At 35.9% G+C, this 15,159-nt stretch overlaps 1 protein-coding gene across 1 annotated transcript in view; it reads right to left on the reverse strand.

Moving 5' to 3' along the window:
• The window catches only part of LOC136852524 (ATP-dependent DNA helicase RecQ-like), a 155,207-nt gene that overhangs the window by 63,504 nt on the left and 76,544 nt on the right, over positions 1-15,159 (reverse strand). Inside the window, 4 exon segments of the mRNA XM_067127235.1 lie at positions 1,966-2,145; positions 7,867-8,054; positions 10,542-10,627; positions 13,925-14,121. Of these exon segments, the coding sequence (XP_066983336.1) occupies positions 1,966-2,145; positions 7,867-8,054; positions 10,542-10,627; positions 13,925-14,121 (651 nt within the window).

Here is a 15,159-nt window from a genome sequence, read left to right on the forward strand (position 1 = left end):
GCTACTGTTTAGCAGGTAGCGGATTTCCTTGTCTTCCTTCACCAAGAGAAGCTCTCTCCGTCTTGGCTGTCAAAGGCTATAGGACCACCTTGGGCATAGTCCTATGCCTGAAGGATGTGGATATCTCCTCCTCGCTGGAGATATCTCTGCTGATGAAGAGCTTCGACAGGTCTTGCCTTCCCAGGGAACTCAGGCACCCTGTGTGGGATTGACTCTTGTACTTGGGAGCCTGACTCATACACTGTATGAGCCCTTACGAGAGTCGTCAGACAAGGATCTGACCCTCAAGACCGTTTTCCAGCTAGTTCTGGCATCTGCAAAGAGAGGAGGCGAACTGCACAGACTTTCTTTCGATGTGAAACAATCCAGGGGAAGGGGATCGGTTACGCTCAATTTCGTCTGTGATTTCGTAGCGGAGACTCAGAATCTGTCAGTCCCTGACACCAGATTCGAGTCCTTTACAGTCCCCTCCCTAGAGGACTTTGTTGGCAATGATCCAGATGAGAAGCTACTGCGTCCCATTAGAGCACTGCAGTGCTATCTGAAGCGGACTCACTACCTCCGGCCTGAATGTTGGCAACTCTTGGTTAGCACTGGCTTGACCAAGAAAGAGGAGTCCAGGAACATTATCTCTTTCTGGCTTCGTGAAACAATCAAACGGGTGTACTTTGCGTCAGGCGGGGAGAACTCCAGTACGTCCCAGGTGAGAGCTCACAAAGTCAGGGGCATTGGTCCGTCCCTCGCGTTCAGGAAGAATTTGTCGGTTCTTCAGGTTCTGAAGGCGAGGGTGTGGTTGCACCAGGCCACTTTCACCTCCTTCTACCTTTGGGATATTGCCCACAAGTCCCTGGACACATTTTCCTATGGTCCTGTGTGGCTGCTCAACAAGTTGTGTAGCTCACCTGGCTCCTCTAAGAGGACAGGTAGCATCTCACCTAAGGTGTACGGCTGTGGGAGAGAGAGCATGTATGAGTGACTGGTCCTCCTCCCCTCCCTCTATCCCTCAACCTTACCCTCCCCTGCAGGCAGAGGGTAGGTTATCGAGCTGTCACAAAGCTGGAACGGGCGTCTGTGCAGGTGAGTTTTCTTCAACTGAGTAACCATTCTATACTCTATTGATGTGTAGAAGCAACCCAAACCCATTGCTTATACATGGTCTTTCCAGTGTCTTCGACACAAGATTCAACCTAACATTTTTCTCAAATGATGCTGCTTTATACTCATTATTCGAGAAAGTGCCCATAAGTCTGACAATTGAACATACAGTTCCTTTACTTTGTTCGATGGTCAGCAGTACGGTTCTCTTCCTTAATCTCTCGACCAGGAAGAAGACCTAGGTGTAAAACTACCAGTCAATTCAGAGACTTACTCAGCTTCCTCCCTCCAAGAAGTAAGTCTTCCTATATAAAGACCAAAAGGTTTGTATATTGTGTAGGAACAAATGACAAATTTTAAAGTAATCTGTATTTTTCCTAACCATACAAACCTGAGGCCTTTACAGTTAATGCCCACCTCATGTCACCCCTCAAGCTGACACAAAGCTTATACCTGGGCCAAAGGTAAAATGACGTTCTACCGACTGGACAGGTGGGACTCCCACCCGGTCGTTTGGTAGTTAACTACCATACCACCTTGTTCAAAGTTTAATGGGTAGTTCCCAGCTGCGAAGAAGGTAAATCCTATATAAAGACCTCAGGTTTCTATAGTTATGAAAAAAATAAATCACTTTAAAATTTGTCATTTTTTTACTTTGTTACTTAACCATCAGCTGAAATGTTCCTCTTGAAATGTAGGCAGCCTTTCACGTAGTTATATAACAGGATCTAGTAACACAATAGTTTGTACTTTCTATTAACAGAAACTGCACTTCATATTGTCTGCTTTTCTTATTACACTGCATACTTCCACTCCATAATAGAAATGACTTCTAATGATTCCACAATATGGATATTTACATAGCATTACCTTTTGGTACAATTATCACAACAGTCTGGTTTGGGAGTATCATCATAAGACTTGGAGGTGAAGTGTGACAAAATGTCACTCCGACGACAAGTAGTGAGTTCCAAGAATCGCTCCATTTTGTTCATCATTTCTTTCTTGTGCTCTTGGTAAGCTTGTGAGTGTATCTGACTCAGGAAAAACCTGGCAAAAGTTTCAACAGTTAATTAAACTTATTCCACACGATTCTCAAGGAAAGGTCTTACAACAGCATAACTTATACTGATTTAGCAGCAGTTTATATCACCTAATACAATTGTGCCAAAAAAACAAATTAAAAAAATTTAAGCAAAACTACTAGTACTAAATAAATTACAAATTAATTGTAGGTTAAAGGCTGCATTAAGTAACAGGTATAGATCTTGTTAGTAGTTAGCAAGTGGAGTCAGAGCACATGCACATACAGGTACTAAGAGGTATGAGAAAAAATACACAGTATAGCCATACCTCATAGAAGTACCAAGTTGGTGAGATTAAGAAAATCACAATAAGACAGATGAAGAGGATGGCCCTACCAGTAACATGTGACACACTGGGACAACTGGCCATAACAAGAATGCACATAAGTGTATATGAGTTAAATCTTTTAAACAGAACATCATAAAATCAGAATAGCACCTCCATTATTTCTCACCAAAGATTGGCAGAAAAGCTCTAAGTTGTACTTAAATATGAGGGATATGTCTGAGACCTCCAAGCATTTCCTTGTGAGTACCTGTCAGAGCCAGAGAGAGACTATATTCCCTAAAATTTACTGATGCCCCATCTTTAGAAAAAGTCTCTTAGGGGTAGATCAAAATATCTGAGTTTTAATGCAAATAAACTTCAATTGCTCCTACATGAAAAAGCAAAAGGTCACCATTAGTAGAGGAAGCCATAAGAATAGCAGGAATAGTGAAAGAAAAAACAATACAGACAGCCACTGGGTTACGATGGGCTCGGCGTATGACGTTCCGGTTTACGACGCTTTTCAAATGTATTCATCAAAAAAATGATTTCCTGGGTTACAACGCATGTTCCAGGTTTACAACGCTGACAACGCTGATCCGACAGAAGAACTAAGGCTCCAGAATGGTTAAATTTTGGAGATTTTTTATTGAAAAACTCAATATAAATGCAGGATACATTGTTTAAAAATAAGGTTTTCTTACGATTTTCGACGGTATTTCAGACAACGCTGATCCGAACCGAAGAAATATGCATCTTAAGGGGATTGGCCGGTTTCCGACTTTTTTAACGACAGGTTGTTGATATATAGGGGGTTTGTTAAAGGATATTGTGTGGAACTTCTGGGGAAAAAATTTTTGTTCAGTGACCTTAGGTTTTGTGACGCCACAGCATTTTTCGGCCAAAAATGGCCATTTTCAAAATGCATCTCCTCCTTTGCTTTTTGGTTTTAAGGGATGAGATTTGAACCACGTATAAAACACATATGGACCTTCGATACAAAGCCGGGGATTTTTGATTTTTCAATTATTTTTCGAGATATGAATTTTTATTTTTTTTAATGAAATTTTCCCGGAAAAATTACAGAAAAAAATTGCCAAAAATCAGAAAATCAAAATATTAAAAATCCCCGGCTTTTTTTTTTAATCTACCATGTTTCCTCATATTATATATGAAATTTCATTTAGATTGGTCCAATACTAAGGGAAGAGATACATTTTGAAGGTGAAAAACTTATGTTTTGAGAAATGGGCCTTCAAAGTTTTAGTTACATAAAAAAAGTAAAAGGGACTTCAAAAACTGTGTTATAATTAATTCTATGGTTTTAATTTTTATTTTTGGGTATTAATTAATGCAAAATTATTATAAATAAGAATATTAATTGATTATTTATGTGCCTAAGACACATTCTTATAAATTTTAGGTTCCTGGTCCCCCCCTGTCTGATCTTGCTGCAAGGTATTACTCTAGGGTATCATAGTTGCCTACACTTTTTATTAGTGTCTCGAATCCATCCCTTGCCAAATGGATCCTGGGAATTACTTTTCATTCACAATTAGGGATTCGTGATTCAAGTAATTCATCAAGTCTTGCTTCACTTATTATGATCATTTTATTTTCAGGATCGTCTATAATATCAGCCTCCGAGCTACTGCTTTCTTTTCTAAAATATCTTTGCCCTTTGGTAGTGACGAACAAATAAAGAGGCGTTTAGGGGTGGATGTGGTTGGTCTCTGGTCAGCAGAGATCGCTGCCTGCGCCGTTTGATGGGCGACAGCTCTCTCTCTCTCCGTCGCTCCATTCCCCTCTATGGCACTAATTTCTTGAAAGCTTTCTTCTACTTCTCGCCTGGACTTTTCCACTTGGCTTTTCCGCATTCTAGAAGCTTGAAGTGAACTCTTGGACCTTTTAGGCACGGCGAAAAAACAAAAACACCGCAGAAAATACAGAGTTCAGTCAAGGCAAGCAAGCATGAAAAACGTGTCCTTCTAGCTTGGAAGTTTATAGGCAACTCTCGGCCACAGTCGGCGTCATGGTATGACGTGTGCGTTGTCATGGCTAGGAATAACTAAAAAGGTGCCGAGTAGGATATTATTGACATTATACATTTCATTTCAAAGGAAGTTTTCGTAATATATATCGCAAAAACTATACCAGACTAAATCATTTGCGCTACTGGTGTTTTATGGGTATATAGTTATTGTTACATTTTAGGCCATAACTAGAGAAATACAGCAAATTTTAGCATAATATTTCGTGGACACATTCTTGAACCCTATACGAAGCCATAGAATTTTTTTCAGCAAATCGAATTTTTTAAAGATTATTGGGTTTTTTTAGGCGGCCGATCCCCTTAACCGGCAGAATGGTCAATATTTGGAGTTTTTTTTTTTTAATGAAAAACTCAATAATAAAAAAACAGGACTCGTTTTCAAGACACCAAAAGGATTAAAAGTAAGGTTTTCTTACAATTCTCGATGGTAATATTTCAGATGACTCAGTCCAACGCATACAACTGAAGAAAATTCATATTCACGGATTTTTTCATAGAGCAATATTCACTACTTACTGATTTTTACTTTATTTTCATGACTAAATACATTTACTAATTTTCAAATATTAATATTAAGGTGACCACAGCAAAGTGTCGATAAAATAATAAAATAAAGTCCACTGAAATCACAAACCTGCTTACCCATGTAATCATTTCTCTCTCTCTCTCTCTCTCCAAATAATTCACGAATAATTTCATTCTTTTGAGATTTAAGTAGGGCCAACCAACCATCTCTCTCTCTCCCCGAATAGTTCACAAATAATTTCACTCTCTCTCTCTCTCTCTCTCTCTCTCCCTGAATAATTCCACTTTTGAGATTAAAGTAAGGCCACCGCCCATCAACCCCCTCACTCCATGACGATACGCTATTGGCCCGAAGGACTGAGAGTAGCCAATAACAACTTGTAACAACCCCCTCCTCCCCCTCTTACTCTCCTTGACGACATGCTATTGGCAGGAAGGGTGAGATTTTAACCAACCACAAAGCTTGTACCTCATGGGCTTTGTGCACTGAAAGGAGGGTGAGTAGTATTTTTTTCTCACTCTCTCTCCGACATGAGAGAGAGAGAGAAAGACGGCACAAGAATTTTTTAACAAATTTGTGAGAGATGGTGAAGACTAACCACGTTTGTATGATAAATAAATGACTTACCTAATAAGTACAAATTTTCAAATATTAGTAAGATTAAATAATAATTATATACTGTAATTACAACGTTTATGCATTTTTAAAGTAAATTATTTCAATTTTTAAACAAAGAAATGTCACACCATGTCTTTTGCCCGAAGCTTTGAAGCTATGGGGGAGGATGGAACTGCCCAATATGTCAAATTACTTGACATTTCTGACCAAGGGCAGAAGATTAATTTCTCCCTACCTTCCTTTCTCTCTCTCTCTCTCTCTCTCTCTCTCTCTCTCTCTCTCTCTCTCTCTCTCTCCAAAAGGTAGAATGAGAAATGGATAGATACATAAATAGATAAATACTTAGTTCAGCCCTTCTCTCTCTAACTCTCTCAGGAAAAGATATTGCTAATTTGAGTCTCTTTACATATGCACACTGTTTGTGTTTGTGTGTGTGTGTGTATTCATAGTGTTTTAAAAATGCGTAGTAAAGGTAGTAGTACATATTTGGAAGACGAAGAAAAAAAAAAAATTTTTGTTGTTGTCAGTTGCAGTAAAGAAAAATGGATTAACATTCCTCGAGAAATTATGGAGATAAACCTCTCTCTCTCGGCCCTGCCAGCACAAGAATGGCTGAATGTAAATTGTAGTGGTAATTCTCTCTCTCTCTCTCTCTCTCTTTGGCTGGAAAAGGGTACCAATGTTTAAGATGACTTAGAAATTATATTAATAATATAATTTCAAAGATTAATACAGTAGTAATAGGATAATAATTTAAGCAATATTTGATGTAAGATGATACTTAAAAGTAAAAATGGAGGAGCACTGTAGTTCTGTGAAATTCCAAGTCTTTTTCTGGTTTCAAGATACCCAAAGGATACTCAAAGGATTAAAAGTAAAGTTTTCTTAAGATTTTTTAAGATTATTTCAGTTTACGACGATTTTCAGCTTATGACACGGCGTCAGAACGTAACCCCCGACGTAAACCAGAGACTGCCTGTACACTCGGTCACTAGAAGGAGACACTAACGGATGACCAGCCTTTGGAATGAATTACATTCAGAAACAAAACAGGAGTTTAGTGACATATGGCAAAGAAGCCACAACCAAAAGAAAAAATTTCAGAAGTACAATAAAGATACAGTACTTCAAGGTGAGGTTCATAAGGTACCCTGGCAAGGCTCCTAAGAACCATAACAAAGTCCCATCTAAGAGGTTTCAAGGAACCTTTTAGGGCACATTCCAAAACATTAATTAAATTACTGACTGAAGACATGGAAAAGGCTAGTCTGTACCCTACAATATCAAAATGGCAATTTCTTCTGAAAATGGGAAAAGATGAAAAAGTTTGCAATTAAAGGAATTGAGGCACTAACTACACCAGTATTTACAGAATCAAACAGGAAAATTTTCCCCACTTCCTGTGGTAAAGGCTAGTTGCTGAAATCCTGCATAGGCTTACAAAAGCTTGCTGCAGCAACCAATCAAAATCCTCTATCTCACACAGTTTGCAGGATAACCTTCAAACATGAAGATGGAGCATTCCAGTCAGGCTGCCTCAGAAGCTTCCTTCACAGTGGAAGATCCCTGGGCTGTCTAAAACTAGATCCAGATGGTTGGCCTACTGAGACCACAGGCATTATAAATGAATCTTTGTGCTCATCTAAACCCTCATCTTCACAAAGACCTTTTAGATGAGACTAACAGGAGGAAGGGCATAACCATCTAAAAACATACCGATGAGTGGAATCCATCTAACTGCCAAACTTCCTTAAATATGTTGACATTCAGTGATCATTCAAATCAAAGGACCTGGAACCTACTGCTGATGACATCAGCGATGATGCTCCCAGTTACTGAAATAAACCTGGAGAGTAATCATATGATGTGTTCTGTAAACCCTTAGATATCCATAGCCAACTGGCACAGCAACTCAGTGTGGCCTGCCTCTCTTGTTCCTTGAGTAAATGATGGAATTCATTTGTGGGACATGGCTAACTTTTCACCCTTCCATGGACATCAAGATTGGCTGAAGGCCAAAATTGAGGCTATGTTGTATATATTTTCTACAAATGAGGTTCATCCTTGATTTACCAGTCAAAGGATGATATGACAGTGACTTCTGTCTTTTTCGCCTCTGGAAACTTACCCTATCAGACAAAATAGATTAATGTCTTATAAATATTTAAAATTCGATTTAAATACAAAATCATATTTTCTTGTTACACATTTATAAATGTACCTGTTAACCCTGAAGTCTTCAGGAGAGTAAAATACTGAACATACTGAGGGCAATCCATCTCGTCCTGCACGACCAATCTCCTGGTAATATGATTCGTGATCTCTAGGAGCACCATAATGAATAATCCTTCGAACATCTGGTTTATTTATACCCATCCCAAAAGCAATGGTGGCAACGATTATTTCAATCTGGAAGATAAAAGCAGGTTGTGACTAGAAGCATCATTGCTGATAAATATACACATACAGTTTTACAATCTCTTATCCGTAATTCTAAAAATTGAAAAGGTCTAAACACTGAAATATTATTTTGGAGAAAAGTAATCATTTGCAAAAGTCAAATTGTACAACTATATATTTATAATAATGATGATCTATATAAAAGTTGTTTTGCTTGCCGTAATCGGTTACAGTATATTAGATGTATTATCATCATATTGTTATTTTATTACAGAACATACACATTGTGATCATAAAGCATTTGAATTTGATACTGTTTGCAATAAGGTATTTGCATTTGATATTGTTTGCAATCTCAAAATCTTTGCTGATTGAGTACTACCGATGTCTTCATTGCTATTAGTAGCTACAAGAAACAATTCATTGCCACTAGCTGCTGAAAGAAACAATTCAGAGATCATTTTTCTTGAAAATTAACAAGATTATGTTTAAAAAATATGCACATTACTTGGTTGTAAAAGAAGTGTGTGTGATTGATTGATTTATAGATTTTAGGCATTTATGCCAAGCACTGGGGCAATCAAGGCCATTCAGTGCTGAAACAGAAATTGATAGTAAAAGTCTGAAAGGTGTAACAGGACGAAAACCTCGCAGTTGCACTATGAATTAACTGTTGGGAGAGGGTGGACAATAAGATGGAAGAAAAAGAATATGAACGGAGGTACAGTAAAATGAATGAAAGTAGTTGTAGCTAGGGACCGAAGGGATAATGCAAAGACCCTTAAGTAATGCGTACATTGCACCGCATGAGGTGCACTGATGGCACTACCCCCCTATGGGGGATTTCACCAGTTCAGAATATCGCTTTTGCCTATTCTAAAACGTTTTGCAGCCTGCTCGTTATCAGTTTTATTCAACCATGCTAAAACCTGCAGCTTTAATTTACTGGTATTCTTTCTTAAGATCTCCATTGTGAAAATGATAAATAAAAATGTATTTTATTTTTAATTATAGAAGCCACAATTGAGAATCAGCTATGGTCGATGAAATGTAGAGAGAGAGAGAGAGAGAGAGAGAGAGAGAGAGAGAGAGAGAGAGAGAGAGAGAGAGAGAGAGAGAGAGAGACTATTGACCTGGTTAGGTTGTTACACTGACAGATATTCATTTGCAAAAGTAGAATAATAGTTGTGTTTTGAGAATAATGATAATTTTAATAAAACTTGTTTTACTGTATCCAATCATATTGCATGTATTACTGTCATATTATTATTGTATTGCACATGAACAGAGCAATCACACGCCACTTGCATTCTAGATCTGTTGACATTTTTCAAGCCATCAGCTAGTTGTGTTTTACCAACATCATCACTGCCTTTAATTGCTGAATGAAACTTAATTCAGAGATACATTTCTTTTGTAAATTATCAAAGCTGGGTTTACAAAATGCAGCTACTACTTATTTATAACCGCAGTAAATTAATGAAATACTTGTGTGATTTTGCCAGTTTCAGGCATTCCTTTTGCCTCCAAAACATTTTGAAATCTGCTCATCATGTGTTTCTTCCGTCACAGCTATAACCTACTGCTTAAATTTAGTGGCATACTTTCTTAACACTTTCTTCTCCATGGCATGACAGATGAATAAAAACATATTTTTATTTATGGAATTATATTGAAAATAAGCATGTTTTAAACAAGTCAGCAACTGTAATACACCTCGTAATATAAATGTGTGTTAGTTACAGTAATTAACATCAGCAAGTAGCTGTCTATCGATTCTGTTCTTTACGTCAAATACTAGCTGTTGCTTATTCCAGTGTATTGCATGCAGTAGCGATTGGTTGTTAATTGTAAGAAATAGTAATAAATTCTTGCAAAATCCACAAGTCTGGTAAGCCTGGTTGAATGTATGATGATTCACACTTAACCTAATAAACTTTTGCTCCTAGGCCTATTAATTAGTTAAAAGCTAACTTACATAAGCCTTATCAGTGAAATCTATCAAAACTGAGACAGGCATAGGAAGCCTAGCCTAGTACTATAATCTACTAAAAAAGAAACCTGCAAATTACACATATCAGAAAATGCATCTCTCACTATACATGATATTGCATGGAATGAAATCATGTTTGGGAAAAAATTTCAATGATCGCATTGATACACAAGATCAGATGATACATGAGTATACTGTACTGTATACAAAAATTATGGTTCTTTTTGATGCTGTATATTTTTTATTTGACGGAATGTTATTGTTGGAAATTAAGTGTGCTTGTGTATTGAGGAGCAACATTTAGTTCCGAAATCCAAAGAAATCCAGAAACCAAAACAGAGCATGCCCCAAGGGTTTCGGATAAGGGATTGTGAACCTGTATAACATTAATGTACGCACTAACTGTAAAATAATCAACTGTAATGTAATTACTCAGTTGATGCATGTAAAAAGTTTATGGAACCATACATCATTTCTAACAAAAAATAAACCTTTTCCCATACCTTGTCATACACAAACTGTTCATGAGCTGTTTTTCTCTGCAGAGGAGTCATGCCAGCATGATACATTCCACAATTCAAACCAGCACCTGTAAAATAAAATTCTTAAATAAGAAAAATGAAAAAATAATTTTGGAAACATATAACTAGCAAACTTTCATGAACCACATCAGTATATGATGCACCTTAAGAAAATAATCAGTGCTGATGAATGATGTGATTTCCCCATGAGGAAAACACCTCGTCTCAGTCAGAAATCTAATTTCATTTATACATCATACATTTACAAAATATATGATACAGTATTAAATCAATGCTTCCTAGATGAACACCCTAGGTTCACATGCATTTACTACTATTCAAAATATTTCCCAAAGTAAATGTAACTTTAAGTAAAATAGTTGGTTTTCAAACAAATACACCCAAAACTTTCAAATTTGTAAAAATGTTTGTATTCATCAATTACAAGCCTGTTTTGCAGTTACATTATCACTTACAACAGAAACATATGAACATATTCCTTGCAAACCTAATTTTCCACAAGCTATTTTTACATCACTATCAATTTCTGGACATGGAAAAATGTTCTAAAAGTATATCCCTAGTCAGAAAGTCAAACAAATTTAAAAATATACTACAGAAACATGAAAAAGACTGGACATATGATTAAAATGGATGAGGAATAGTTAGTCTGAAAGTGATAAATATGCAAAATAGTCAGAAGATAGCCCAAGAAATCACAGAAAAATGGCAAAGATGAAAGCCAAGACCAGACTGGCATCCCAGTGGAAAGTGCATAAACTAGATGTTTGCAGGGAACTCATGTTTAACCCCACATAAGGAAATGATAACAAGATAATGATGGCGAAGGTCCTTACCTTCTATTAATTTATAATTATATTCATAAAAAAAATGTCAGGATGATGTGAGAGCAGGTATTACTATAGTCATTTTCATTTCATCTGTCAACTCACCAATGTAGGTTTTATATAGATGTGGCAATATGCATAGCTAGCTCTCGACTGGCTGAAATCAATGTTTTTGTTATTGTAGTCTTATTGTAATATGCAGATTGTTTCTTCAGTAATACATCTGAATGCTTATACAGTAATACCTCGAACTTGCACGATTCGAGTTGCACAAATTCAGACACACAAATTTTTCACTGGAACCTAACTAACAGTCATACTTGAGTTTTTCACAGACACGTGAACATTTGCGAACACTAAGAAACCCAGCAAAAATGTTTGTTTAATTTTTTTATGTAATTTACAAGTTTTCAAGCTTTTATGTGTAAATTAAATAACATTAAATATTATTAAAAGTAACAATTTCTCTCTCTCTCTTTTAGTGCAATGAATTTTTATGGTACATATATACAGGTATGTTTATTTGTATGATAAACTTTTTACCTAATAATAAGTACTAATTTTCAAATAATATAATAATAATAATAATAATAATAATAATAATAATAATAAAACTGTAATTACAAAATTTGTATTATTTTGAACAAACAAATTCTTCCCTCATCTTTTGTAAGAAGGAGGTGAAAGCAAAAGCTGTCAGACATGTCATTTAACTTGACAAGGAGGGGAGTGTTGCTAATCAGTGGTCAAATTTTTCTTGTAATTCTCTCTCTCTCTCTCTCTCGTTCGAAGTTAGCCAACATACATATTACAGAACTTTAACTGTACAGTAGATAATTTTGAACTGATCTAATTTTACCTGTACCGTTTACAAACTGTAAATGCGCCGTTCTAAAACACAGAGACATAGAGCATTTCAGAACAAAGAGAAAGTGACAGAATAAAGAATTTTTTATGAACAAGGTTGAGAAGGCTTCTAAAAATAGATCGGCAGAATGGGGAGAGTATCACACCATTCATTTCTTTTTTTAAGGGTAATGTATTAAGCTAACTTTTAAATGAAAATACGGTAACTTTAATTTCATTTAAAAGTTAGTTTAATACTGAATTTCCATCTTTTGATGTCTAACATAATAACTCTCTCTCTCTCTCTCCCCGATAACATGATATTTCAAGTAAGGACATCTCTCTCTCTCTCTCTCTCTCTCTCTCTCTCTCTCTCTCTCTAATAGTTTAAATTGATCTAATTTGACCTGTATCGTCTATGAAGTGTAAATGTGCTAGTGTTGCAAATACATTCTAAAACACAGAGACATAATAACTAAGAGTTGTATTAGTGAAAATGTAAAACACTCTTTGTTCATGAAAAAGCATTTCAGAACAAAGAGAAAGAGACGCAGAATAAAGAGGTTGTTAAAAAGAGGTTGAGACGATTCTAAAAATAGATCAGTTGGGAGGGGAGGGGGAGAGAGAGAGAGAAAGTCTCTTCCAAATCTCAGTTTTTATGTCAACCATTTATTTCTCTTTTTTAAGGGTAATGTATTAAGCTAACTTTTAAATGAAATTACAGTAACTTTAATTTCATTTAAAAGTTAATTTAATAATTTGGGAGCATGATTAGGGTCATATTTAGTGTTTAAACTTTAGAAATAAGCATTTATTAGCCTTATTAGAGACCATGCCAAACTTACGTGAAAATTCACCCGGCGCGAGGGGTTCTGGAACCTAACCTCGCGTAAGTTCAGAGTATGACTGTATATACAAACAACCCTCACACCACCTTATTTAGATCATTAACATGCTGATTCATGTCGATATAAACCAATACAAGCAAACGAATGACATGTTTTAGCTGTAAACAATATTAAAGATTATTTTTCAGTTTACAGATGTAGATGTTACTTTGGTATCATAATGAAGTAGTTTTTGTATACATACAATGAAACTTTACATAGAATAGTTTGAATGATAAGAAATTTTAACGGTTTTTGAGCATAGGCCTATGTGTGGACTGGGCTATTATAATGAGATAAATTGTAATTACTGAAAGCTCATTGTTCGTTTGTGTTTGATCTTAGCAGACTGTCTGAAGCAATCTCATCTTTCATGTGCTTGTGTTGGTATATTATGAATACAAATTGATGAGTTTATGATTTATATCACAAGCGGCGAGGTTTCCTTGTCCATATGAACATTCAAATACATTATTGGAGAAATAATTTAATAGTTATAGTTTGATATTTATCACAATAAGCCAATGATATATGAACTGTTTGGTTGTCAGCCAATCACGCACTACCCATGCGCATGTGGACAGATAAATGAAACCAACTATACTGTATTACTATTCCTACACTAAAAAAAGGTACATTATCTCAAGACATTCATATACTTACTGATGAAGTTTAAATGTATTTCAGAAAGGCTGGGGAACTGACAATTTCAACTATTTTTAAATGTTCAAAATTTGCAAAACTGATCTAGAGGTTTTTTGCAAAACTGATCTACAGTACTAACCTCTAAGTGTTAATGCTACTTCTTCTGTTAACTTTTTGGTTGGACAGTATATAATGGTGGGTCCATCAGATGTGTACTTTCCACCAGTACCTCGAACCATTAAAGGGCGAATATCTTCAAATACATTCTTCGTCTTTAACTTAACTTCCAAGTATAAATTTGGACGGTCAAAGCTTGTTATAGTCACTACAGGATTTCTGAAAAAAATATTTGTGTAATGTTCAAGTAATTTAAAAACTTATCAAGTGCAGGAGACAAGATACAGTACTTGGAAAAACAAGAAATATACAAAAAATTTTACTATTGAGAATACCCGTAAGTTATCAACTTTGTAAACACGAATTTCCTTAAAATAAAAAAGTACAGACGTTAAAACAAAAACAAATTATTTTATAACTAAAATAAAGAATGAACACTAAGCCCCTTTTTAAAAATCAAAAAAGCCTGTTAACTGAACTACTATTCCTCATTAATGATAATGGGATTATACAATAATAACACTTTCAAGGATAAAGGTTACCTGGAAAACAAAGAATTGTAAAAATAAAATTAGAGAATCTCGGATATAAAACAAGGCAGTTTGCAAAAATAAAAGAACACACAATCAGCACACCTGAAATTAAATTTTTTGTATTTGACTGATCAGCTTCCAAGGGAAAAGCGACTGATTAGTTTCCAAGGGAAAAGCAACTAAACATGATTTACCACTTAAGGGCTAAGTTATTTAGGCAAATAATATTTTTGTTTTACGACATTAACCACACGACTGGAGAAGTGAACAAAGAAAACATCCTACGTATCCCACATATGAAGGACTAGTACTCCCACAGCTTGTCTAGGTTCCCTGAACCATGCCTCCTGAAGATCCACAAATATATAGTATGACCTTTTTACTGTTTGTAAGGTGCTTCTGTTGTCGCTTCTCCATAAAGATCAGCTATTTTGACTTCCACAGCATGAAATCATACCAAAAATTTATTACTTGAACCATCTTTTGCAAACTTTGACAAGTCCGCATTAGGCCATTTGAGTGGGAGAACCGGAGGGAGAATCGTTAATGAAATGAGAGTGACGAGAAAGAAAACTTAAGCATCAAAAGTGGATGGAGTCTATCCAAAAGGTAAGAAACAAAAATAGTGATGGGAGAGGAAATTCAAGCATGAGAAGTAGATGGACTATCCCTCCAAGGTGTAATAAGATGAGCAAAGTAATCAGACAGCTGGTAACCCTACAAG

Source organism: Macrobrachium rosenbergii, chromosome 25 (assembly GCF_040412425.1).
Source record: "Macrobrachium rosenbergii isolate ZJJX-2024 chromosome 25, ASM4041242v1, whole genome shotgun sequence".
NCBI classification, from domain to species: Eukaryota; Metazoa; Arthropoda; class Malacostraca; order Decapoda; family Palaemonidae; genus Macrobrachium; species Macrobrachium rosenbergii.